Source organism: Bos javanicus, chromosome 8 (assembly GCF_032452875.1).
Source record: "Bos javanicus breed banteng chromosome 8, ARS-OSU_banteng_1.0, whole genome shotgun sequence".
NCBI lineage: Eukaryota > Metazoa > Chordata > Mammalia > Artiodactyla > Bovidae > Bos > Bos javanicus.
This window is the reverse complement of record NC_083875.1, coordinates 49,644,137-49,671,656: the sequence shown is the minus strand read 5'-3', so window position 1 is coordinate 49,671,656 and position 27,520 is coordinate 49,644,137. Positions and strand designations below refer to the sequence as shown.

General features: G+C 35.7%; 1 protein-coding gene across 1 annotated transcript in view; it reads left to right on the top strand.

Annotated features, from left to right (window-relative positions):
* The window catches only part of ALDH1A1 (aldehyde dehydrogenase 1 family member A1), a 53,482-nt gene extending 26,306 nt beyond the window's left edge, over positions 1 to 27,176 (top strand). The window contains exons 4-13 of the mRNA XM_061425548.1: positions 141 to 270; positions 1,877 to 1,938; positions 3,470 to 3,598; positions 4,923 to 5,036; positions 9,080 to 9,182; positions 10,955 to 11,139; positions 14,250 to 14,414; positions 19,958 to 20,115; positions 21,387 to 21,461; positions 26,572 to 27,176. Of these exons, the coding sequence (XP_061281532.1) occupies positions 141 to 270; positions 1,877 to 1,938; positions 3,470 to 3,598; positions 4,923 to 5,036; positions 9,080 to 9,182; positions 10,955 to 11,139; positions 14,250 to 14,414; positions 19,958 to 20,115; positions 21,387 to 21,461; positions 26,572 to 26,644 (1,194 nt within the window). The 3' untranslated portion in view covers positions 26,645 to 27,176. The remainder of the gene's footprint in view (positions 1 to 140; positions 271 to 1,876; positions 1,939 to 3,469; positions 3,599 to 4,922; positions 5,037 to 9,079; positions 9,183 to 10,954; positions 11,140 to 14,249; positions 14,415 to 19,957; positions 20,116 to 21,386; positions 21,462 to 26,571) is intronic.
* Positions 27,177 to 27,520: the final 344 nt, after the last annotated feature.

Here is a 27,520-nt window from a genome sequence, read left to right as displayed (position 1 = left end):
ATTTTGGAGCCCAAGAAAATAAAGTCTGTCACTGTTTCCATTGTTTCCCCATCTGTTTGCCATGAAGTGATGAAATATTGACTATCTTTTTAATCTAAAATTTCTATGGAACTTCAGACTTGGGATGATCTCTTTTTCAGACAATGGAGGCAATGAATGGTGGAAAACTATTTTCCAATGCATATCTGATGGATTTAGGAGGCTGCATAAAAACACTACGCTACTGTGCAGGCTGGGCTGACAAGATCCAGGGCCGTACAATACCCATGGGTAAGTAACTTTAGGAAACCACCCAGAGTGAGGGTAGGGATGAGGAGAATACTGTAGAGATGAATAATTCCTAACTCTCCCTTTTAAAGATGTCAACCAAGTAGGGGAAAATTATTTTCTTCTTGACTTTGAGACAATGCAGTCTGAACCTGGAAGTTCTGCTAAGATTCATCATATGGATTTTAAAATTGTTCCAGCATAATCATGCAGAAGATAACACTACAGATACTTTAGAAAGTATTAGAGTAAGAACATCTGTATGCCCACAATTACTGATTTAAGCAGTTGTCTCTCTAAGGAAACTTTTCAAAGCTGGCCTCTGAAATTATTTATTTGGATTTTATTCCAACAGTGACATTTACATTCTTCCTATAATGTAATTATTTAAGCCTCTTTGTATGTTCCAGTATGAGTCAGCTCTGGCCATTCTGTGTGCCTGGTCTAACTCAGTATAGTTAGAGCAGGCTAATTAAACAAACTAATTCACATTGATTTGTTTCAAATAGTTTCAAAGAAAGGTGAGCCTGTGTTTATAGCTTAAGAATTTGTCTGAGTGAATATGTTTGCTTTTTAGCATTTTAATACAGTATACACATAATGGGATAAGAATATGAAAAACATCAATTTGGAAAACACCAGGAGCTGAATTTAATTCATATAAACTTACTGACTATGAAAACAAAATATCCTCCAGGACTGGCCCTGATGTGCATTTCCATCTAATTGGAGCGGCCCTCAGCTTAGAAGTGAGCACCAGGAAGTAGAAAGGAGAGAGAGAGACCATGATGGGTCCAAGAACTGTGGATATTTTAGAAACTTTTATTTTACCCTTTGACAAAACAGGAGAAGCCATTTAGAGTACAAATACATCTTGACAAGGGGCCTTCTTGCTATGACAGCCAGGAAACTTTTGTGGGAACTAGAACAGAACAAATCACAAAGCATAGTGCAAACTCAGGATGAGCACATCAAGGTCACATGTGATCATTCATTGAGGCATATGTATCAATCAGATCCAGACTGAAAAGAAATGTCTTCTACTTCTGACATCTTTTTCCTAGATTAAGAGAATTTGCTTTTATCATTTGGTAGGCAAAAAAAAAAAAAAGAGGACTTTTTAGAACAAGTCAGTGGGAAAAACTTGCCAGTCATAGAGAGCTATTTTTTAATTCTACCATGTTTTAATTTTACTATTTTTTAAATTATATTAGGTACTTTAAAAATTACTGGTAGAACTTAAGAGTCATCAGAAACAGAGCTCTGTTTCTTTCCTATTTACATATCTTTTATTTCCTTTATCATGAAAGAAAGGAAATTTTGAGAATAAGTATGAATTAGAAAGTAGTCCTCTGGGAGGATCAGAGATAGAATAAACATCATTCAGATCTTTTCCAATTGTGCACCTAACTCAGTTTTATGGTTCCTCTTACTTCAAATTACTATTTGAGGGCTCACCCTATTTTAGGATTTTCATTTTGTAAATAATCAGAAATATAAACTCTTTTTAAATTATTGTCTATATCTTCCTCTCACATCAGCCCCAAACCACCATTCTGTGACTGTCAAGCACATTTGTCCATAAATATTTGTGCATTTTATTTTCCAGATGGAAACTTTTTTACATATACAAGAAGTGAGCCTGTTGGTGTGTGTGGCCAAATCATTCCTGTAAGTTGTTCCCTTATGTAACTTTCAGTCTCAAAAGAAATGAGTTCTAATTCTATTTCATTTGGTAATGATGCTTTCTCAGGCACAAATGAATGCTTAGATATTTGCTAAATGTGCAGCAAATATAGTCATTGTTGAACTTAGGTCTCTCTGTGACTATACCCTTTGAATATGAACTAGGTAATCTAAATCCTATCTATACTCTGGTACATCTCTTGAGTGTGTTTCCATAGTACAGTATCACCAAATCTTAACCTTTTACTCTAAGGTTTGTTTTAAAAAGCTATGTTGTAAACTCTTATGATTAACATGTACATAGCAAAGCAGTCATTGTGCAAGACATCAGCCATTTTAATGAAGTATAGTATGGCCAACTGCTCTCCAACACTTCATATATCTGCATTGGGACTTCTCAGCATGGAGAATAGTAGCAACCAGAGTGTTCAAATTCTTGAATGAAATTTCTTAACTAAATGAAAGAAACCATGCCAGAGGCATTTGAAGCACAGTATGGAATATATTTTATCTTTAGATAAAAGGCTTTGATACTCCATATTCTTCTTTGAGAAAGTACCATATTTAAGCAGAATCATGAAGATTTCCTTCTAAGTCCAACAAATAGGAGACTACCAGTGATTTTCCTTTAAATGACATATTCAAAAAGGCAAAAAAAAAAAGATGGTAAAATGCCCTGATGTTCTTAGATGAGGAAGTGGTAATGACTATCTTTTGCTCCAATGAGACTAAAATATACACATACCAACGTTTTGAATGAAATTGCTTGTTAGTTCAAAACTCCCAATAATATCCATAAAATTACGCAATCCTGAATAGTAGTAATTGCTAATATTTACTGTTTGTCTGTGGTGAACCAATCATTGTGTTAAACATTTGGACCACTTTCTATGTGAGTCCTCAGGACAGCGTTCTGAAATAAAGAGAATTGTTGTCAGCATGTGCAGATGATGAAATCATATATAGAGTGCATATAACTTGTCTGAATTCATATGGCTGCTCAGTGATTGAGCTGAGATTTGAACCAACCTGTCAGTCTCCAGACTTTAGACTTCTGCCTTTAGCAAGCTGTTTTCAGTGGAAGTAAATATTAGTAAATATTATTATTGGGTAAATAGTTGTAATTAAAGACCTATTAAGGAGTGAGGAATAGTTACACTTTTTAAACACAGATAACTTATATTTAATAGTAAGATTTGTTTTCTAAACCATGCAGTGATTTTTTTTCCTGGTAGAAAATAAACTCAAAATAATAGCACTTGATAAAATTTTATGACTTTCTCCTACTCTCTTCCTGTATCTAGTTTATTCGGAGTTTGTTTTGTTGTTGTTGTTGTTGTTTTTAGCATTTATGAGTTGCTTTGAGCAATGAACTTAATTAGGATATAACAGAGGGTTAAACAAAACTACTACAATTCTTATTTAACATCTACGGGGAGCATAAAATGTAGAAGTTAGATTAGCAAATGTGGCTTTCAGTAATACAAAGAATCTATTGTTATAAATTGCTTTCTAGTGGAATTTCCCATTGCTCATGTTCCTCTGGAAGATAGGGCCTGCCCTTAGCTGCGGAAACACAGTGGTTGTCAAACCAGCAGAGCAAACCCCTCTGACTGCTCTTCACATGGGATCTTTAATAAAAGAGGTATGTTTGCAAAATCAAAATGTGTGCAAGATCTCAGGAATCCTAACTGATAGTAGGAAGACCTCATCTGGTGCTACTATAAACTACATTATCTGCCAACGGCGCCTATCCAGTGGGGACACATTACACGTGGCTATTGGCAAGGATTTCTGGCAGTCAACCCAAATGAACCTCTGCCCAAAGGGAGACAGGAAGTCAGACTCAAAAGCTTCATGTCAAACTGTCACCTATGAGCTCTTTTTTATTTCTTTTGCCCAATATTAACAAATGCAGATTCATGTTGAAATTGGTATGATTTTTTTCCAGATGTTGAAATGCAAGTTGGTTTATAACTGCTATTAATGACTTGGAAGTTCTGCATATTTATTTAAACTGGCCTATCTGAAGGTTGGAGTCCTCTGAGCTTGTTTGTGGTACTGGGCTATATTATTTCTAAACAATTCACCCGTGAGGGAATAAGTTTGTATTCTCTTTTCTATTACAGTTTCTTTTGCATTTACTTTCTTGCTCAAAAGCTGACAAAAGAACACATAAAATTTATTTTCATTGACTATCCAGGTTGTTTTATTTTTTCTTGTAAACAAGTTCTTGACCTTGTTCCTTCACATCTTACCAATATTTTAAAAATAAGAATTAGTTCTGAGAAATTTAAAATTTAGAAAATCTGGACCCATATCTTAAAAATATTCTGCACTCCAAATTAAAAGTAGGCAAAAGAAATGTAAAAATGAGACTTTTTGATGCAAATAACATGAAATTTTAATGTGCTATTTCATTTGCCACACTGTTTTATACTTGATAATTCTATAATTGGATTGGAATCAATCTGTGATGCTTGATCATGAATGCAGTGACCATTGCATTTTTAACCTAACATTTTTTCTGATTAAATAATGTGGATAGGAATTTGCAAACAAATTAGTACGCCCTGACAATGAACAGGTAAAAGCTAAAAATATTAACATCCCCTTGGCTTCTTAATTTTGCTGAATGGATAATAAAAGACATTATTTTCCTTCCATGTGAATAATTTACCAAACACTTTTACACATACTATCTTGAGTTAGTATTATGAAATTTGAGACAGCCATCACTGGGTGAAGAACCATGAAAGTCAAACGTGGACTTTAATGCAACCCTTGAGGTTAAGTGAGCTAAGCAGTGAATAAGAAGAAGAAGAAATGATAAAACCACTTAGATAAATCTTAACTTGTAGAGTAACTCCTAAGATTAGCATCAAGAGGGAGCTTTGGCTCCATACTCTCCTCTTTTTCTGTAGAATTAAATGATCAACTCTGTTCTAACTATTTTACTTGTCTTTTAGGCAGGGTTTCCTCCTGGAGTAGTGAATATTGTCCCTGGTTATGGGCCTACTGCAGGGGCAGCCATTTCTTCTCACATGGATGTAGACAAAGTGGCCTTCACAGGATCGACAGAGGTAACATCATTTACTTAGGCCAGTAGTGAAGCAGTCAGAAGCGTGTTTTATGTTACTGCCTTTAAGCCGACGTTTCCTTAAAACAAAAGTTCTTTTAATGATTTGTTCCTTATTCTAGCCTTCAAACATGTTTATAGAACATAAGCAGATGTCATTGAGATGAAACGGAATACCTATTAACAATGTGGGAGGATTGGAGTAGACTGTTTTTAGTATGTTATTACTTTGTGTGATGAGAAATATGACTGATCAGAACTTGTCATATGATTTGTAAGGTTTATGATAGAAGATATAAATTAGGCCACAGTGATGTGTATGAATGAATTGTAGCTTTAACCTGTAGATTAGGAAGATCAAAGAACAGAGCCTCACCCTTAGCTCCTTATTTGGCGCTCTCCCGTGAACATTCCGAAAAGAAGCCAGCAGCTTCGCTTCCTGGATCCTAACTTTTCTGTTTCACTGGCTCCAGCTTGGCTATCCAGAAGGTGAAAGAACAGGATCCCAGCCATAGGCGCTTCAGAGGAGAGGAGAGCTGGTAAATGCTCTCTAAATGCTCTGGGTGTTGAAAATGTTTACTTTTTAAAACTTTGGAGAAAGAAACAGGAAGAACATTCCAGATAGTAAGGGAAAGCTAATTTGATTATTTTATACTCCTGATTAGCCACTTCAATATAAAAATTAAGTTTACGTAGAGAACTAAAGTAATAGAAAATAAAATTTTATTTTTCTTGATCCTTTTTAAGCTAGATAACTATATACTTTTTCTTGTTGTTTTATAGACATAGAGTAGAAAAAGTTGACATTCTACAAATTCCTTATTGAGATAGGAGAAAACCAATTCTTCATTCAGGAGTCTGGGGATAAAACAATTGGGAATGTTTGAGATAGAGCAATAAACTGAAAAATTATGAAGTCACAGGTTGAAATCATAGCAGAGGAGGTAAAGCGTGAAATTTCAAATTCCTCAGCCTAGTATTGTAGACCATCCTCATCAGGGCCCATGTACTGCTTATGGGCCAGGTCTGGCCCACACACTTCTCTAGCTTGTCTGAGTCAGAGGCTGCTGTTCCCAGATGCCATCTCCACAGCACTGCCTGTTGGTCTTAACTCATCCCTGAGATGATATAGCACTTTGGGAGCACTTTATCTGCCCCTCTCCCTCAAAACTTTGATATTAGAAGACCAAGAAACATCTGTGTTCAAATGCTAAGTCTATGCCTCATAGCAGTGTGTCTTCCAAAAGTTAAGTATCCTTGCTAAAGTTGAGTTTCTTTATATGTAAAATGGGAATAATAATATCTACCTTATTGAATTGTATCAAATAAAACTGAATAAGCTAATGAGTGGTAAAACATTTAGCATCCTACGAAGTATCCACTAAATGGCATGATGACTATGTGTTCTATAGTCATTTCCATTCTCTTGTTCCTTCCCTCACTCTTTAATTTTTCACACTAGTTCAGGTGTGAGGGAAGAGGTCCCCTCTCCACATAATATTTCTTCATCACTGCCCCATCATTTTCTGATTGTTCCCTGTATTTTTTCATTCCCATAAGTTTTTGTTCATGCATGGCCACACCTCCCACAATGGGGCTCCCACCACAGGCCACCTGGACTTTCTCTGCAGTCCCAGGAGCATCCTAAATTTAAAAGCTTTCCATCTGTGCTCCCATCGTCCTTGATATCTTGATATATAATTGTAACAGCACATGCCCCTTGCTTTGTTATGTATCTCTCTCCACTTTGCTGACTTTCCTCAAAGACTATCTTATCCATTCTTACCTCCAGAAACCAGTATAGTAACTACTTCTGATTGAGTATTAAAGAATTAAGTTTGACTAAGATGACTTTAGAAATCACACAGAAAAATCAGTCTTTATGGGTTGTCCTCTTTTAGCTTCAAGTTTGTGGCTTAGCAGGTAGAGATAAACTTGCCAAATGCCATGAAAGAGGCAAACTATGGATTTTATATTTTTGCAGTCCTTTATAGCAGCTATGCTCATATAAAAATGTTTCTGGCAAGGTTAGAATTTTAATGTCCCATTAGATTCATTTAAAATAGTAATCAACCCATGTTGTATGAGACGTGCTAAGTTAGAACATGTTTATGAGCTTTCGCTACTTCTGCCCCACATGGCAATGCCACAATATCATGGAATGTATCTTTTACAACAGTCTTAATAGTGCTTCCCTTCTCTTCATTGCAGTGCTTACCTTTTCTTTGAGAAAAAAATTATAAAGTTTCACTTTTTTTCCAAATGAGGAAACAAAAGTATGGGGCAAAGACTGATTCTTCCTTATTTTGACTTTACCTAGACCTTTGGCTGCAGTCCATGGGGTCGCAAAGAGTCGGACACGACTGAGCGACTGAACTGAACTGAACTGAACTTGGGAAAACTCAAGCAAACCTTTTATCTGCAAATTACACAAACAAAAGTATAACCTTTCTTTCTCACTCATACTTCTAACCATTCTTCATGCTAGTTTAACACCTGTAGCTTTTAGAAAAATACCTCTCGTTTTACTCCCTTCCCCAAGACAAAAATGATCTACTTTAATAAAGTATCTCCAGCAAATCTTTCTAAGCCAATAAAAGAAAAAAAAAACATAAAAAAGATGCAGAAAGAATTTGGAGAATTCAAAGGGAAAAAGGCATTTTTAGGAAATACAAGATTCCTAATCACCTGAAATGAAAATTCAGTGTTTGAAACTGGTCATGAGAAATATTAATATGTTGTGGAAGCAAAATAGGATATTATAGAAATTTCAAACAGGGTTTCCCCATTGCCAGTCTACTTTTAGTTTATTTTTATTATTTTAATTAACTTACCTTTATAGGTTTGATTTGGGGCATGTAAATTTTACATAAGATGAAAATATTAGCAGATTAATTAATGCTTTACTCTGTAATGCACAGTAGGGGTCAGTTCAGTAGTCACTTAAAATTTAAACACCCACTCAGCAACGTCTACCTATCATTTATTTAGTCAGGATAGAAACTTGTTATTAAAATTGATGCATTGAAAAAGAAAAGTGATCCAGAGAATAAAAAAAGCAAGATAAAATGAATCATCTTGTAAAAAAGAAAAGCAAAGATCATTTTAGTGTACTAAGACTTCAATAAGAAATAATAAAGAGGAAATAGTTGTAAAACAAGACCAGGTTTCAGAAACGAGAAAAACATAAACAACTACAGAAAATAATCTTGATGGGAAGTGATCTGCAGAGGAAAAAAAAAGAAAACTCTTTCCCTGAAGATAGGCCACTAGCATTAAAGAAGAAACAAGTACAAGATTCCAGCTAACTAAAGTAGCAGCACAGAGCACAGATCCAATTTCTTTCTCCAAGTTCCAATATTCAAGGTATGGAGGACAGCAGGAGAAAGAGGGAGTGAGAGAGAAACAGTTACTGCTACCAGGCAGGTGACATCTGTTTGGGAAACTGATATGTATACAAATGATATAATCCACGGGAAACTCTGAAAGAGTTCCTTTGAGGGAATTTACTGGGGATCAGAGAAAGAAAGGGTCACGTTCATCTTGAGTCATCATAGAATGCTAAAGAGGAGCTAAGACACAAGCTGGACCCAGGAATGATAGGATTGGAGGCAGCCCAAGTTGGGGTGAGCATGTACTGAGACACAGAGATTTGGGGGTGGTAGTTATGCCACTTTGTTTGGATATGGATAGAGTTTTCTGTATTTCAACAGAGGGATGAAAAGTCAAAATAGATTAAGTTATGGTTGAATCATGATATATCAGATTGAACAGAAGAAAGATGAAGCTCTGGTTAAAATGAAAAACCTGTTGTGCCATGTACAGCAAAATCATGTATATCAAATCAGTTATTACATTCAATATATCTGTTTTCATGATATATCATATGTTTATGCTTGGATGGAAGAGCCTTTGGTAGCGGAAGCTGTCAAATCTGAAAAAAAAAATGCCATTTCTCCCACAAATGTCATATAAATTTAAATTGCTAAAGAATCTTGCCTTGATGGGAGCAGATTAAGCCTCCTCCTTTGTAATGCTCCATTTCAGGTTGGCAAACTGATCAAAGAAGCTGCTGGGAAAAGCAATCTGAAAAGGGTGTCCCTGGAACTCGGGGGAAAGAGTCCTTGCATTGTGTTTGCTGATGCCGACTGTGAGTAAAAGCCACTCTGCTCACTTCTCACACTTCCTCCTTTTTGGCCGGGTAGTACCATATGGTAAAGGGTTTCCTTCTAATGTCAAAATGTAAGGCATTAACCAGAGTTCAAATACACTCTTAAAAATCTGTTAAACCGTCCTAAAGTTATAAAGCCTAGATAAGTCCAACACAGACACAATTTCTTCCTAATTTGGAATAGTTTGCTGTTTTCTCGGGCTTCCTTCATAGCTCAGTTGGTGTTTTCTCAGTTGAACTCTCAAGAAACTGTTATGCATTTAGGAGCCATAAAATATATTCTTAATTTCATACCTTAAATATTAGCATCACCTTAAGTGTGGTAAGATACCCTCAGACATGTTGCACTAAGACCAGCTGGAGAAACAGCAAGTTGTGCATTTGTCATCTCCCTTCTGTCAGGATCACACGTTTACTGAATGAAATGGCCAGAGGAAAGGACACCAACTACTTAAATAATTTCTTTCATTTTTTTTTCTAGCAGGTGTAGTTGAATTTACATATATTAAATATTTAATTATGATGGAACTCCATTATATCCTAAGTTCATCCTGATTATATTATCAAGTAAAATGCCACAATTATTTCCTAATTGGGGAGTTAGCAGAAAACAATCAAACATTCCTCTGTATCTTTAAGAGCTGCATTATTGGTTTGAGGCAATCAACCATTTAGAGCACACTACCTTATTATACATTCTACAGACATGACGTGATTTCTCATTTTACCAAACCTTTCTGTAAAATGCTTTTGCTACAACTTAAGCATATGTGATTAGTTCACAAAATAAAGATGCTATGCTTAGTCGCTCAGTCATGTCCAACTCTTTGTAACCTCATGGACTGTAGCCCGCCAGACTCCTCTATCAGAGTTCTCCAGGCAAGAATACTGGAATGGGTTGCCATGCCCTCCTCCAGAGGATCTTCCCAACTCAGGTATCAAACCCAGGTCTCCTGCATTGCAGACAGACTCTTTACCATCTGAACAACCAGGGAAGCCCCAAATAAAGATAACAATAGCCAGTTGCTATAATGTTAAATCTCCTGCATTCATAAAATTAAAATGCAAAGAAAACTTTCTTCTGGTTGTTTAGGATCTACTAATGTAACAAACTATTTCCTCTTTTTAAGACCCTTGTAACCATTTCAAATAAACAGATAAGAATTTATAGGCATATGTGAAATAACATGGCACACTTTAGATAAATTTGGAAAATTTTTCATAGAATAGGGTTGTAAGGTGGTTGAGCAATTCTGAATATTAGTTGTTTGGGGTTTTGAGGGGGTTATGATTTTTCTTAGAAATACCACTTTTTCTATTGATCAGAGTATATAAGAATGTTTTTACATTCTTAACATAGTGGATATTTTATATTTTCTTTGTCATTAGTTAAAACCTCAGACCTGAAAGAAATATTCAGTCATTTAACTATAAATGTGACTTATAAAAGTCACTTGAAGTAAGATTTAATCATAGATTACTTTCCAAATTTTGGAATTATTCATATCAAAGTTGTATTGATAACCATTATATTTCAGAATTTACTATTTTACTGTCATTTGAGTAGCAAATAAAGGATCAGAAAGGCTCAATTGTCACCTGACTGGTGAGAGGTAGAATATATTGAATCTATGTTTGACTACATGACTCATGACTTTTTTATACCATCATATCGCCTCTAAGAAAGATACATAAAAAACAAATTAATTTTAGAAAATGCCTTTTCTTTAACATGAATGTCTTCTCTGCAGTGGACAATGCTGTTGAATTTGCACACCAAGGAGTATTCTATCACCAGGGCCAGTGTTGTATAGCTGCATCCCGTCTCTTTGTAGAAGAATCAATTTACGATGAGTTTGTTCGAAGGAGTGTTGAGCGGGCGAAAAAGTATGTTCTTGGAAATCCTCTGACCCCAGGAGTCAGTCAAGGCCCTCAGGTGAGTGTAAAATCGATGGAATAGCATTCACAGGGCTTAAGAGTAAAGTATCTTCTTTAGGTCTGGTTTTAATTGAATATGATTATTTCCCATCCACATATATTCCTTGGTGATGATATTGATCAGTTTAGTGATTAAAAAAATAATGAATTGAACTCCCAATGGTAAAGAAAGTATCTTGATTTTGTGTTGCCCAGTTTTCACATCCAGAAACAGTTAAAGAGATGTTGGAAATTAAAGACGTGAAGAAAAGTAACAAATACTAAAGATTTCTTTTTCTCAGTCTGTACATCTCTGATGTCCTATATACAGTTCCTATCCACTTGGAAGTTCTTATACCATCCTATCGCTTATTTCGTCTTCAGCATCAATCCTTTTTTTCAGCTTCCATCCCACAGATATAGGCAGCCGGCATGACTAAATTCACTCTGATCTTCTAAAAATAGCATGAGTGTCCTAAAATGTCCTGAGTTCTGACTTTGTACCGAACTTCCCATTTTAGTTGTTAAAGCCCAGTTATTCCTGAGGGTCCCCATTTTCTTCTGTCGGCTTAGAACCACTGTCAGTGTCTCTCTTGTCCTAAGCCCAGCTTTCCCTCTCCCTTACACAGTTCTTTGTTCTTTGTCTGTTTTCAAGCTCCTGGACCTTAGGTGCTAAATTTACTCCTGCTCTTTGAGGTCTTGATCCAGAGCAGAATTTTTACGTGATCTCATAGAGTTTACAGTGTAGAAAGCTAAGAGGCTGTCTTGTATTTTCCTCCTCATGCCAAGATATTCAACTAGGAAAATTTTAGGACTTAGGCAATACCAAATATTGAAACCTAAAAGCCCTAAAGTAACTGGTAAAAAGGATGTATACATTTTGTTAAGTCTAAGCCTGTTATGCTTTATATTTATCTTTGTGTTTAGTGAGTACATAAAAGTAGTTGCTAATTTTGATCATATTTGGCAACTTTTCTTATGGATGCCAAGACATATAGTAAATTCAATTTTGACTTGGTCTCCTATTCTAAGAAAGGATGAGACTCTAAGGTTTTACCTGTGATTATTTCTTTCTCTAAATATATGTCTATGGAAAAGTAAAGCACATTTCCCATTTGAGACAAATATATCAAATAGACATAGATAAATAGATAGATAGATGATAGATATCGGTGGATAGATAAATAGGTAGATAGAAACATATATATGCAAAGAGAAAAGGAAAGAAGAAGAGAGAATGAGGGAAGAGAAGATAACTTAATATTCAGTGTTGTTGGGCAATACTTCTCCCCATCGGGGGATCTGCAAGATTCAACCAGAGGCTCAAAAATTGAGCTAGGACACTTCATTATTCCTAAGAGAAGGAAGTTAAAATAGACTTGAGGTAAATTTCCATCCATAGGATTCTTAAGTGAGTGATCTAACTTAGTGATCTAACTGCTTAACATAATAATTTAATCTTTATAAGTGAAAAGATTTTGGTCACAGGTTGCATTGAATAAGCAGAAAAAGTAGATATGTTGGGACTTTGAGAAGGAAAAGACTAAAAAGTCCATGAGACGTCTTTACCTTTTAAAATACTCTCTATTGTTATAAGAAGGAGCTTGTGGGGACACTCATTTATAAGCTTTAATATGTGTTGTAACTTGTAAAATTATGTATATATATGGATATTATAACTTCTTTTTCGAGTGAAAATACTGATTATTTCCAAATCCTTAAGGAAATACACATTCTGGTCTTTGAAATTAAATTGCAAAGGGACTTTACCAAGGAAGAATTTGTTTTATATATATTTGTATATATATACACACACATAGCGCTTAATCTAATTGATATAGGAGCTGGATTATGTGCATTGAGAACTTCATGAAGTCTTTTGCTGGGATTTAGAAGACACGGAAGATTGTAGTGTCAAAGAGAAAGATAAAGAACAACTTTTTAAATAATGAGTAGAGACAAGGTAAATTGGTGAGAGGCTTTCACCTTAACTCCTGGATCCCCAGTGTTGTCCCTTTAAAACTTAACTCCAGCCACATCTGAGACAAGGCAGTCTTCACCAGTGATTTGGAGTCCCCTCCTTGCCCCCACACCAAGTAGGAATCGAGGTAATAGGTAGGCCCAATCCCAGTGCATGGAGTAGAGGTATGTGCTCCTGACGTTCCCAGTTAGAATTCTGGAGTCATTCTTTTCCTTATAAATATATCGTAAAACAAAGTGTTTAAGTTTTGTAGTTCTTAAAATATATTTAGATGTGGTCTGTTTAACAAAGCAGGTTGGCAACAATCAGGACAGGTCAGAAATTAGAACCAGACCTATTGACTGCCTTGGAGGGACCTGAAGTGGGTGAGATAACTAGGCTGTGGTCAGCATGGACCTGGCCACAGAGGGCGGTCAGGAGAAGAATCTCATCCTGAGGTCTAAAGATCTGAAAGTCTTCCTGAAGTCACAAAGCATCTGCTTTATAGCTACCATGTCTAATGAAACCCAGTATCAAAGTTTTCTTTTTTTTTCTTCTGTCTTTTAATTTCAGTTAGGATTACAGTTTCCAGGTAAGACTGGTTGATGATTAACAGGCATTTCTTTCCATGTAAGTAAATGACAGTTGTATGGAAAATTATGGGCTTCCCAGGTGGCTCAAGGCAAAGAATCTGCCTGCCAGTGCAGGAGACACAAGAGATGCATGTTCAATCCCTGGGTCAGGAAGATCCCCTGGAGGAGGAAATGGCAACCCACTCCAGTATTCTTGCCTGGGAAAATCCCATGGACAGAGGAGCCTGTTGGGATATGTTCCGTGGGGTCACAAAGAGTAGGACGCAACTTAGTGTCTGGGCACACACACACATGAAAAGGTATACACATGTTTGCAGTGCCAATATACGTCTCTTGTATAACTGTAAAACCAACGCTAAATACAAACATTTATCTTCAAGGTTTCTTTCCAGAAAAGTCATGAGAATTAAACATGCCCAACAATGAATCTGAGCCTCTGTCAGCTGTTTTGGTTGGAATATTTAACTTAATAACAATATCTGAGCATTTTGAAACCCTTATTTACAGGCTGGGCAAAGTATTATCTTTACAAGTTGCCACTTTTTTCTAACTTTTCGTGTGATATTTTTCCAATAGATTGATAAAGAACAATATGAAAAAATACTTGACCTCATTGAAAGTGGGAAGAAGGAGGGGGCCAAGCTGGAATGTGGTGGAGGCCCTTGGGGGAATAAAGGCTACTTTATCCAACCCACAGTTTTCTCTGATGTTACTGATGATATGCGCATTGCCAAAGAGGAGGTAAATGGTTTCATTCTGTTCTGTTCTCTTTTTTGCCATATTTTGTCTGCATGGATATATACGAAGTGTTCCTTTAACATACTCAGTTCTTTGAACACCTTTCTCAATAAATGTTACTCTTCATTTCTAATACTGATAAATGATAATTTTTTATTAAGACTAAAAATAGTCAGGAATTCATTGGTCAGGCCAAGAATTTCCAGATGACCACAGATAAGGATGCTTAACAATTGCTAAATGCTTCCTTCACAAACTTAAATGGAAAATACAGTTCCACATTCACTGATGCTTTTTTCTCCTTTGCAAATAATGTATTTGAAAATAATTGGAAAAGAATAAAGTGATATGCAGTTTTTAAAAATTAAACTCCTTATTTTGAGATAATTATAGATCCAGTTGTCATTGTGAGAAATACTAATACAGAAAGATCCCATGTACTCTTTACTTGGTTTCCTCCAGCATTTAAATGTTCTTTTGATGAATTTGTGGGGGAGAAAGTGGTCTCCCCGTCCTATTCCTCCACCATCTTAGGACCGCCCCTGTCGGTTTCCTTCAATAGGTAACATCTTATAAAACTATAATATAACAACAAGTATGTTAACATTGATACAGTCAAGACATAGAACATTTCATCATCACATGAATTTCTCATGTTTCCCTTTCGTAGTCAGATCTACATCCTCCTAGGCCACCCCATCCTCAATCCTCAGCTTTCTCTTCACCACTAATGTCGTCTTTATTTCTATAATTTTGTCATTTCAAGAATGTTACATAAGTGAATTCATACGTCATGCAACCTTTTTGGATTGACTTTTTTTTCACCCATCATAATTCTCTGTAGATTTATCTAGGTTGTTGAATGTAAGAATAATTTGCTCCTATTTATAGGTGACTATTTCATAATGAGTGCACCGTAGTTGTTTAACCATTCACTCATTGAAGAAGTTTGGGCTGTTTCCAGTTTGAGACTACTTTAAATAATGCTGTTATAAATATCAGTATACAGGCTTTTGTGTAAACGTAAGTTTTCACTTCTCTGGAGTAAATGCCCAGAAATATAATTCCTGGGTCATGTGGTAGATACAACTTTTTAAGAAACTGCTAATCTTCCAGAATGGCTGAACAATTTCATATTCCCATTAGCAGTATATGAATGATCCCAATTTCTCTGCATCCTTGCTAACTATTTTGATGCTGTGACTATTTTTTATTTTAATCATTCTGATAGGTGTGATAGCTCATTGAGGTTTAAATTTGCATTTCCTTAGTGGCTGGTAGGGAGAAGGAAATGGCAACCCACTCCAGTATTCTTGCCTGGAGAATCCTGTGGACAGAGGAGCCTGCAGGGCTGCTGTCCATAGGGTCGCACAGAGTCAGACACAACTGAAGCAACTCAGCAGCATGCATGCATTGGAGAAGGAAATGGCAACCCACTCCAGTATTGTTGCGTGGAGAATCCCAGGGGAGCCTGGTGGGCTGCCTGCCATCTATGGAGTTGCACAGAGCTGGACACGACTAAAGGGACTTAGCAGCAGCAGCAGAAGCAGTTTCTGGTAATATTGAACATCTTTACCTGGGATTATTTGCCGTCTGATATCTTCCTTGATAAAATGTCTGATTTATTTTGCCCATGTACTAATTGGAGTGTTTGCTTTTTACTGTTGAGTTTTGAGAGTTCCTTACACAGTCTAGACACTTAACTGTTTTTTAGCTCTGTGGTTTGCAAATATTTTCTCCCAGGCTGTAGCTTGTCTTTTCATTTTCTTATCAGGGTCCTTCTCAGACCAAAGTTTTTAATTTTAAGGAAATCCAATTTATTTATTTTTCTTTTTATGAATAGTATTTTTGGTGTCAACTCCTATGAGCTACACTTTATTTACTCCTAGATCCAAACAAACATTTTCTGTGTAATTTTTTTTTATTGTTTCTAAAAGCTTTATAGTTTACGTTTTACACATAAATCTGTGATCCATTTTAGGTTAAATTTTTATACAAGGTGTGAGATTTAAGTAAAGGTTGTTTGTTTTTGTCTATATGTTCAATCGCTCCAGCATCATTTGTTGGAAAGGCAGTTTTTCCTTCACTTCATTATGTTTGCAACTGTCAGCATTTCAGTGATGTGTATTTGTGTGTATCAATTTCTGTGTTCTCTACCCTTCAATTGACCTATGTGTCTATTTCTCTACCTGTACTCCTTTTTAAAATGTAATTATTTTTACTGAAGTATAGTTGATTTATAATGTTGTGTTAGTTTCAGGTACACAGAAAAGTGGTTCAGTGATTCTTTTTCAGATCCTTTTCACTATAGATTATTACAAAATATTAAATATATTCTCTTGATTTTAGTAGCTGTATAATTAGTCTTGAAATCAGAAAGATTGCATTCTCTTTCTTCTTCTTTTTCAAAATTGTTTTAGCTAAGCTAATTCTTTTGCTCTTCCATATAAATTTTAGAATAACCTGTTCATAAGTATTTTAAAATCTTGCTGGAATTTTGAGAGGAGTTGTGTTAAACATATCAGTCTGTTTGGGGAGAATTAACATCTTTATTGTGTTAAAACTTCCAGTTATTGATCATAGTAGGTCTCTCCATTTATGTATATCTTCTTTTATTTCTTTCATTAGCACTTTGTACTTTTCAGTGTACAAGTCCCATAAATGTTTTATTGAACTTATACCTAAGTTTTTTTGAGTAAATGGTTATTTCTGATTTCAATATGCACATGTTCATTGCTAGTATGTATTAATACAAGTGTACTTGATTTTTGTATATTTTATTGTATCCTGTAACATCACTGAACTTGTATATTTTAGAAGGTTTTTGGAGATTCCTTGGTAATTTATATGTAGACGATTATGTCATCTACAAATGGGAACAATTTTATTCATTTCTAATCTGTATGCCTTTTTATTTCTTTTTCTTGCCTTTTTCACTTGCTATAATTCCAGCACTGTGTTAATAAAATCAGTAAACATGGGTGTCTTTTTGCTCTCTATCTTAGGAGGAAAGCCTTCAGTCTTTACCATTGAATATGATATTACCTGTAAGATTTTCATAAATGCCTTTGATAAGGTTCAGAAATGCCTTTTTATTTTTAATTTGTTGAGGGGGAAAGGAGATTGGATTTTATCAAATGATTTTCCTGCATCGACTGAGATGATTATGTGGTATTTTTTCCCTCAATCTATAAATATGATATATACTGATTGAGTTTTGAATGCTGAATCAGCCTTGCATCTCTAGAATGAACCTCATTTGGTGATGGTATATAATTCTTTGTAGGTATTGGTGAACACAAATTGCTAACATTTTTTAGGAATATTTGCTGTAGCTTATAATGGTCTGTGGTTTGAGGGATTTTGGCTGTACTTTTTATTGTTTTTATTGATAACAAAATAGCATCTAGTGATTGTTTACTATGTGCTAAGTGCCTTATAGTCAATATAAAACATAAGTATATTTACATGAAATATTGAATATAAATTCTCTTCAAGAAAATTAGTAATACCAATTTCATGCAAAGATGGGCTCAATAAAGGACAGAAATGATATGGACCTAACAGAAGCAGAAGATATTAAGAAGAGGTGGCAAGAATACACAGAAGAACTGTACAAAAAAGATCTTCACGACCCAGATAATCATGAAGGTGTGATCACTCACACTCACCTAGAGCCAGACATCCTGGAATGTGAAGTCAAGTGGGCCTTAGGAAGCATCACTACAAACAAAGCTAGTGGAGGTGATGGAATTCCAGTTGAGCTATTTCAAATCCTGAAAGATGATGATGCTGTGAAAGTGCTGCACTCAATATGCCAGCAAATTTGGAAAACCCAGCAGTGGCCACACGACTGGAAAAGGTCAGTTTTCATTCCAATCCCAAAGAAAGGCAATACCAAAGAATGCTCAAACTACTGCACAATTGCACTCATCTCACACGCTAGTGGTAGGCTGCAGTCCATGGGGTCGTGAAGAGTCAGACACAACTGAATGACTTCGCTTTCACTTTTCACTTTCATGCTTTGGAGAAGGAAATGGCAACCCACTCCAGTGTTCTTGCCTGGAGAATCCCAGGGACGGGGGAGCCTGGTGGGCTGCCATCTCTGGGGTTGCACAGAGTCGGACATGACTGAAGTGACTTAGCAGCAGCAGCAGCACACACTAGTAAAGTAATGCTCAAAATTCTCCAAGCCAAGCTTCAGCAATACATGAACTGTGAACTTCAAGATGTTCAAGCTGGTTTTAGAAAAGGCAGAGGAACCAGAGATCAAATTGCCAACATCCACTGGATCATGGAAAAAGCAAGAGAGTTCCAGAAAAACATCTATTTCTGCTTTATTGACTATGCCAAAGCCCTTGACTATGCAGATCACAATAAACTGTGGAAAGTTCTGAAAGAGATGGGAATACCAGACCACCTGACCTGCCTCTTGAGAAACCTGTATACAGGTCAGGAAGCAACAATTAGAACTGGACATGGAACAACAGTCTGGTTCCAAATAGGAAAAGGAGTACGTCAAGGCTGTATATTGTCAGCCTGCTTATTTAACTTATATGCAGAGTACATCACGAGAAACGCTGGGCTGGAAGAAGCACAAGCTGGAATCAAGATTGCCAGGAAAAATACCAATAACCTCAGATATGCAGATGACACCACTCTTATGGCAGAAAGTGAAGAGGAACTAAAGACCCTCTTGATGAAAGTGAAAGAGGAGAGTGAAAAAGTTGGCCTAAAGCTCAACATTCAGAAAACTAAGATCATGGCATCTGGTCCCATCACTTCATGGGAAATAGATGAGAAACAGTGGAAACAGTGGCTGACTTTATTTTTCTGGGCTCCAAAATCACTGCAGATGGTGATTGCAGCCATGAAATTAAAAGACGCTTACTCCTTGGCAGGAAAGTTATGACCAACCTAGACAGCATATTCAAAAGCAGAGACATTACTTTGCCAACAAAGGCCCATCTAATCAAGGCTATGGTTTTTCCAGTGGTCATGTATGGATGTGAGAGTTGGACTATAAAGAAAGCTGAGCACTGAAGAATTGATGCTTTTGATCTGTGGTATTGGAGAAGACTCTTGAGAGTCCCTTAGACTGCAAGGAGATCCAACTAGTCCATCCTAAAGGAGATTAGTCCTGGGTGTTCTTTGGAAGAACTGATGTTGAAGCTGAAACTTCAAAACTTTGGCCATCTGATGCAGAGAGCTGACTCATTTGAAACGACCCTGATGCTGGGAAAGATTGAGGGCAGGAGGAGAAGGGGGCAACAGAGGATGAGATGGTTGGAGGGCATCACTGACTCAATGGACATGAGTTTGGGTAAACTCCAGGAGTTGGTGATGGACAGGGAGGCCTGGTGTGCTGCGGATCATGGGGTCGCAAAGAGTCGGACATGACTAAGAGACTGAACTGAATTAAACTGAATATAATGAATATAAATATTTTATTTACATATTATTTAGACATATTTATAAGCATTATATACAAATACTTAGTTGTAATCTATTACTTTGACTTATTTCATTCATTTCTTTTTGTATAGATATTTGGACCTGTGCAGCAAATCATGAAGTTTAAGTCTTTAGATGATGTAATCAAGAGAGCAAACAATACTTTCTATGGGTTATCTGCAGGAATTTTTACCAATGATATTGATAAAGCCATCACAGTCTCCTCTGCTTTGCAGTCTGGAACCGTGTGGTAAGTCATACCTATGTAATGTCACCTTTTCCATGTTAACCACATTAGCAGGCTACTTTGAACTTTCTCTGACTCACACTGAATCCCCTGCCTAGCCCCTAGTCTCTGGACTGCTTTGTTAGTTATTTTTGTTCCATCAAATTGTACTTTGTCGACTCAGTCCCAGTAACAGCCCAAGATTATTTTTCTTGCTGATAATGTCACACCCAAATCCATGAAAAGTATTTATCCTTGAGATGTTGAAAAGTTTGGGAGGCAGCCAAAATCCTTGTCCTTTTCAATAGCTCTAGAATCTTTTTTTCTGAAGCAATGAGACAGTCAGTATTTCATTACCGTGTATTCTGCATAAGCCCCATACTGTAGTCCTCACATTTATTATCTCATTTTACCTTACTGCAACTGTTAATTGGTATGGTAAATTTATTGACAAAAAAACAGTAGTTTAGTGGGTTTATGTAATTGATCAAGATCACACAATAAATGACCACTGAGGTTCAGACTATTTCAGACTCTACAGCAGTGATTCTCAAGACTGGCTGTGCATTAGAATTGTCTGGGGAGCTTTAAAAATATCTACACTGATGTCGATGGAGGTGGGTATGCATCAAATCCACCAATTATATCAGTGATTGTGACTGAATCTGGATGTAGTTTTTAATTTTTTTAAATTCTAATTATTCATGTTTTTATATTTGTTCATATAGACATTTTGAAACTTTTTAAAAATATGGCAAAGGATAAAAAAAATTATATAATGAAATTCAACTCCTGCCACAGCCTCTGCTTAGGCAATTTTTTCAATTAATTAATGAAAAAAGTGAACTAAGTAATATGAGATATATTACAATTACAAAAGAAAATTGATTCTAGCCTAAGGAGACAACCCACAAGAGTACCACAAAGCTTATTGAATATAGGCAGTAAAGAACACTCATCCAACAAACTCTAAATCTCTCACAAATGGTATCCATCCACTTACGGTATGTTGGTATTCTATCTTTTATAATTCAAGCTATAACTTCTCAGGGACGTGGTGCACTGCCAACATGGCTATCCACACATAGCATGGGATCATTGCTTTTATTTGTAGTCAGTATATATACATATACTTACACTCCTACATTCTAATTTATAGTGTTATTTTTTTTAAGTGACTATGTAACATTAAAATTAATAGAGTTGTTAAAGAACTCTCTGAATTTCAAAAGTTCCAAATTTAGGAGTTCTAAATAGGTTAAGTGTGACCTATAATGTACTTCTTTCCTTTTCAGGGTGAACTGCTATAGTGTGGTATCTGCCCAGTGCCCCTTTGGTGGATTCAAGATGTCTGGAAATGGTCGAGAACTGTAAGAATAACTTTCATTAAGATAAATATTTATCTTGATAAAAATGGTTATCACTCTGAAGGAATTATGATAATCCTTGAAAGTGAGTTAGTCACTCAATTGTGTCCCATTCTTTGTAACCCCATAGACTGTAGCCTGCCAGGTTCCTCTGTCCATGGAATTCTTCAGGCAAGAATGCTAGAGTGGGTTGCTATTTCCTTCTGCAGGGGCTCTTCCCAAAACAGGGATTGAACCCCACGTCTCCTACATTGAGGGCGGATTCTTTACCATCTGAGCCACCAGGGAAGTTACTATTCAAATTAAAACCTGCTTCTGTGCTTTCCTGGAGATTTATACTGTCAAATAGTTTTTAAATGCTGGATTTACTCTCAAAAGTGCAAAAATGTGATGGCAGAGGGAAATATTATTTATTAAACTTTTTGTAAGGGATCATACTAAGCACTTTACATTGGTTCTTGAAATATCGCCTACTTTTTGTTTGCTGGATACATGAATGTAATTTGGGAAACATTTCCAGAAAGGAGGTGGGAACTACCAACTGGTGATTGTAAAAAGTGTGCAAATATAAGAATGCTTTAGCTATTTGAATATATCTCTTAAATGAACAAATTAGGTGTCTTTATCTCAAAATACTTTTCAGTGTAGGAGGAATGATTCTCATTGTTAATATTTTTAGAGATGTGACTAAAAATTTAAATAACCTGAATGAGTTGTTTTTGGTTCTAAAATTTAAACTGAAAGGAAAATTTATTCAAGGAAAACATATTTTACAATCATGACTACATTGAGGATATATATATTATATAAATGATTTTATGAGCCTTCAGTTTCTTTTCAAACTGGGACATACTGACTTTTTAAAATATACACATACATATTTATGCATAGCAAGTAGTGGTTATGTTTGATCAATTTTGCTCAAGCAATTTTAATCATTTTATTTCTTAAAATTTTCTTGCATTTATCAATAAATTTAAAAAATCATAAAGAAAAGTCACATCATATTCAAACATTATGAAATCAAACAGTGAAACTGCTCATTTTGTAAATGGCAAGTAAAAATTAGCCTCTGTCTGAGAGTATGAAATAGCTAGGTACTTGTCATTTAAATAAAACAATATCACAATGAAACAACTGTCTTTGGGGAGCCAGTGAAAGGGGGCCATGTTAAAATGATCCATCCTCTTTCTCAATATACTTTTATTAAGTAGTTAGTCTATATATGAGGTCCTTGGAGCCCTACAAACACAATACCATGTCCCATCTTCCATATAATTGTAGTGACATGAGGAACCTGTAACAAACAAACAAACAAACAAACAAAATATATATATACAGTGAAAAATACAGTGTGTGTGTGTGTATATATATATATATAGTGAAAAAAAAACACATACTATGAAATAAATAGTAACAGACTGTGAATCCATAGGTCATGGAGGTAGAGAAGCAATTAAAATGCAGAGTTCAATATTAGAGCATAGAAAATCTGTGCACCTCTAGACTATAACATTTTCAGTATCTCTCTAAGTCTCACTATTCCCATCTGTTAAAGTCAGCATTTGTGGTGGGGATAGGAGTCAGGGAAGAAAGTAAAAGGTCTATGAACTCTTTTCCATGCCTAAGATTCTGTGGTTCTAACCCTCCTGTGGAAGTTCAGTTGATAAAGACAGTTGATAGAATAAGAGAAGATGTGACAGAAAAGATAGGACTTGATCTAGGGCAGGAAACAAGTGTCAGATGTTAGGAAGTAGAGAAAAGGACATTTGTGAAGGAACATTCCAGGTGGCATATTGAGGGGTTAGTGAATTTGCATGGCTGGTAGGGAATTATGGGGAAAGTGTGATTTCAAAGTTAAATAGGATACAGATTAAGAAGGACTGAATTCAAGAAAATCAGCTTACAATTATTAGTGGAGCAGTAAAAAGCCATGGATAGCTTTAGAATATTGTTGGAGATGTAGAGTAGCAAAAGATCAATTCAAAAGTGCACAACATAGCTGAGAAAGCATAATTGGAAACCAGCCTGCATTTGAATCCTGACTCTACCACTTGCTAGCCTTGCAACCCAGTTCAAGTTATCTAACTTCTGAGCCTCTGTTTCCTTCTACTTAAAAGGGAAATGTTAATATTCCTTTTAAGATGGTTTTGAGAGTTAGATAACATATTTCCTATTCATTCCTTAGTACTGTAACTGTCACAAAGTGGGGACTCAACAAATAGTTCATCCTCCCCAAGTTCTTTTTCTGTATAATATCCATTACTGGGGAGTCCTTTGGGAGCACTAAGTACTTTGTACAAAGAACTATAATGAAACTTAGATTATTTTGAATATTAGTTGATTGCTGGCCCAGATATCCAATACAATTTCCTAGGAATGTTGAAAATAAAATAATCAGAAGGGATGAAATAATTAAAGCAGACTAGACATATAAATTTTGTTAGATTTTTAGATACAATTTAGTCAAACTTTATGTTCAAGACATAAGGAAATCAAATAAGAGAAGGATGAAAAGGAGAATCGACCATAAATTATTCCCCAAAAATGTGGACTATGGGTATAGATAACTTCCTTATTGAAAATATAAAGGAAAACATTATACTGTAATTTTTATTTCAAAAATCCCAGCTGAGGATTCTAGTGTTAATGTCTATCTGAAACCAAAGTTGGCAAATTTAATAAACAAGTCATCCACTGCAAGATGTTTAAAGAGCATTGCTGAAGCAATAATCTCAAATGACTCCCAAGAGTTCAGGTACAGTTTATCCTCAAAGATGGAAAGGTAGAATTGATCATCTGGTTGCTCATTGATCAACAGAGTCCTTAAAGAGCTAAAAATAATAGTATACAGACCCCACTGAGGTACTGATGCTGGGTGTCCAAAGCAGAGTTGGCACTCCCTTCATGACGTTAGCCCTGGAATGAGTTAAATGGCGGAAATCCCTTTCTGTGTGTAATTGGACTCATTTTTACTTAGGTTAACATTGGTCACTTGAGATTTTACTAGCATGCCATTTCAAACTTAATTGGCTCTCAACACCTCACAAGATGTTTCTTTCTTCCTGTCCCTTTCAGAAATGGGGAGAAATAAAGTATCATAAACTGGTGGGCTAACATGAATAAATTTTGCTTGACTATATTTGCCAAACCAGTTCAGCAAACATTTCCTTTGTGCCTACTTAATTAATTAGTGCCAAGCTAACTTCTGGACACAGGGTAAAAAACAGGAATAATATGTTACTGCATCTTATTACTCCAGAGTGCACCCTGGAATAGAGGCACAGGTATCATCTAAAAGTGTGTTGGAAATGCAGTCTCAGGCCTCTCTCCAGACCTGCTGAAATAAAATCAGCATTTGAATCAAGTGCCAGGTGACTGGTACATTGACAATTTTAGAAGCACAGAACCAATAACTCATAGACTAGTGATATAAAGAGAAATGTAAACAGGTATTTTGTGTTATACCAAGACAAGAATGCCTATACATCAGAATACTAAGAAGCAAGGTTTATTTCAGCTTAAGTAAGACAATTATCACACTTTGTACTCTCCTGAGAGTTTCAAGTGTCCATGTAACCCAAAATACAATGGAAAGTCTATTGGCAAAAATCATGGGTTAATATATCTAACTTTGTGAGATAAAAATACTTACTAAAATATTATCCTTTAATGGGTTTCAGACAACTGGGGCTAAACCCTTTAATTACTTTGAAGAACATGCTCACTGAAGCTTTTAGAAGGTATTTTCAGAAGCTTAATGGTCCAAGAAAATAATCAGTGTAAGAGGATTAGGTTACCCAGGAGAAAAAGGTGTCTTCTACATACCTGTCTACATCACTAAAGGGGAGGGGTAGAAAAGGATCAAGATCTTTTTCCTCTGTAAGTCTACATGTGCATGAGTGTTATGATTTTAAGAGTACTCTTATGTTCATGTAATTTAATCCTTTTATCAAAACAATATAGAAAATATGTTAACCTAATTGTTTTTAGTTATCTCTTTAAGGAAGGGCAAATCACAGTTTCTAAAACTGGTAGGAGGTCTCAATAAAACTGATAGGAAGATATCGGAGTTTTGATTGATTGACTCAAGTTTAATTACTGATCATTTGGGTTGGATTTAAGAGTTATATAGCAAATGACAGGGGTTTCATGAATCAAAAAATCCACAAAAAGTCCCACATTTTAGCCCAATGAACCCTCTCCCCCTCTCAAATCAAAACAAAACAATCAACCCTACACTCAAATACAAACCTGTAACAATAAGGTCAAGCTTTTTGTTTTGCTTTATTCTGGGGTGTTTTTGCCTTTGCCAAGAATCAAAAGATACTACTATAACTAGAAAATATTCTATTCTGTTTTATAAGCTAAGCTAAGCAGGGTCTCTTGCCTGCAATGCAAGAGACCCAGGTTCGATCCCTGGGTGGGGAAGATCCTCTGGAGAAAGGAATGGCAATCCACTCCAGTATTCTTGCCTGGAGAATCCCATGGACAGAGGAGCCTGGAGGGCCACAGTCCATGGGTTCACAAAGAGTCAGACACGACTGAGCAACACTACTACTACTACTAGGCTAAGTTAGAATGAAAATAGAAGCCTGGTCATTTTTAGCCACTTCCTCATATCTAGACCAATTGGAAATGGTGAATACACTAAACTGAACTCGAATCTACAATTTTTCCCTACTACCCAAGTGATTACATTTTGAATATAACTACATTTCCTCTAGTAATATATCCATCTTATATATTAGAACCTAAACTAGAAATGATAAAATTCCTCTTGGACTTGTGTTTGTGTGTGGTGAGCATTTTTATAGTCAAGGAGAAAAAATTGTCAAAAATGAACAATTTCCTTAAAAGTCAGCTGAGTGTACATGATCATTTAAAGTGTGCAAAAAAAAAAGGTAAAAAGTTTTCCCAAAAGGGATTTGTATAAGACCAGATATCTTATGGTAGGCTAGCTACCTTTTGAAATGCTTCTGTACACAGACCACAGAAAATATTTTCCATTGTCCCTAGCCAGATAAGCAGGAACAAACTTATACAAAATCATTGACCATGATGTATTTGTACAGCTCTGCTAAATTCTGTGCATTTTTTCTCTACTCTCCAGGGGAGAATATGGTTTCCATGAATACACAGAAGTCAAGACGGTCACAATCAAAATTTCTCAGAAGAACTCATAAACTATGAGAGTACAGAGATGACTCCTCAATAGCTAAGCATCTCCTGCAGTGGCTAATATATCTTAGTGGTTTTAAATGCAAAATTGTTCTTTCCTTGATTCTTTAAACATAAGCTAATCATATTAGCATTAATACTACACATAGAAAACTTGACATGTATATTATTCTGAAAGAATCATCAGCCTTCTGCTATGACACACAAGCCCTCCCTGAAATAAAAATAATGGACTTGGATGCAATCTCTCTAGCTCTGTAATAGTTATGTGCTTCTCTTTGTAGCTACTTGCCTAGGATAATCACTTTATAGAAGAGAACAAGTTGTCATTTAGGATCTTTCTCTTGATGACCCCTTGAAGTACTTACCATACCTGTTAACTTCAGACTATGTATGTTCTGTTCTCCATAGTGGTTCAGTCCTTGAAATTTGTTGAAATGTTTCCTAAAATGTCATGTCTGCTTGTCAAGTGAAGTAATGCCTGAAATACTTAGATGTAACCTAAACATACTGCTTAATAAAAACAACCTTGCATGATTCTTGTTCATTGTGAATTTTTTAAGTAGAGTTTTTGGCTATAGTGATTTACTGTCCCTGTTACTCAAAAGCAGTGTTAAATTGAGCATAAAGATGTATTTAAAAATTAAGTTTAATCTACTCATTCTCAAATAAGTAAAGAAACAAATTTTATTTTCTGGAAGAATTTTTGAAATTAATAGCAAACATTTGAGTTAGGTGGCAAGCATTTACTGAGTTCCTATAGAGTTCTGGGCACTATGTTAGGTGTTGTAGAAAATAGGTTAATAGTGGATGGTCCATTATCCAAAATGCTTTAATATGTAGAGAACAAAGATACTGTCTGAAAAAAAAAAAAAAAAGAT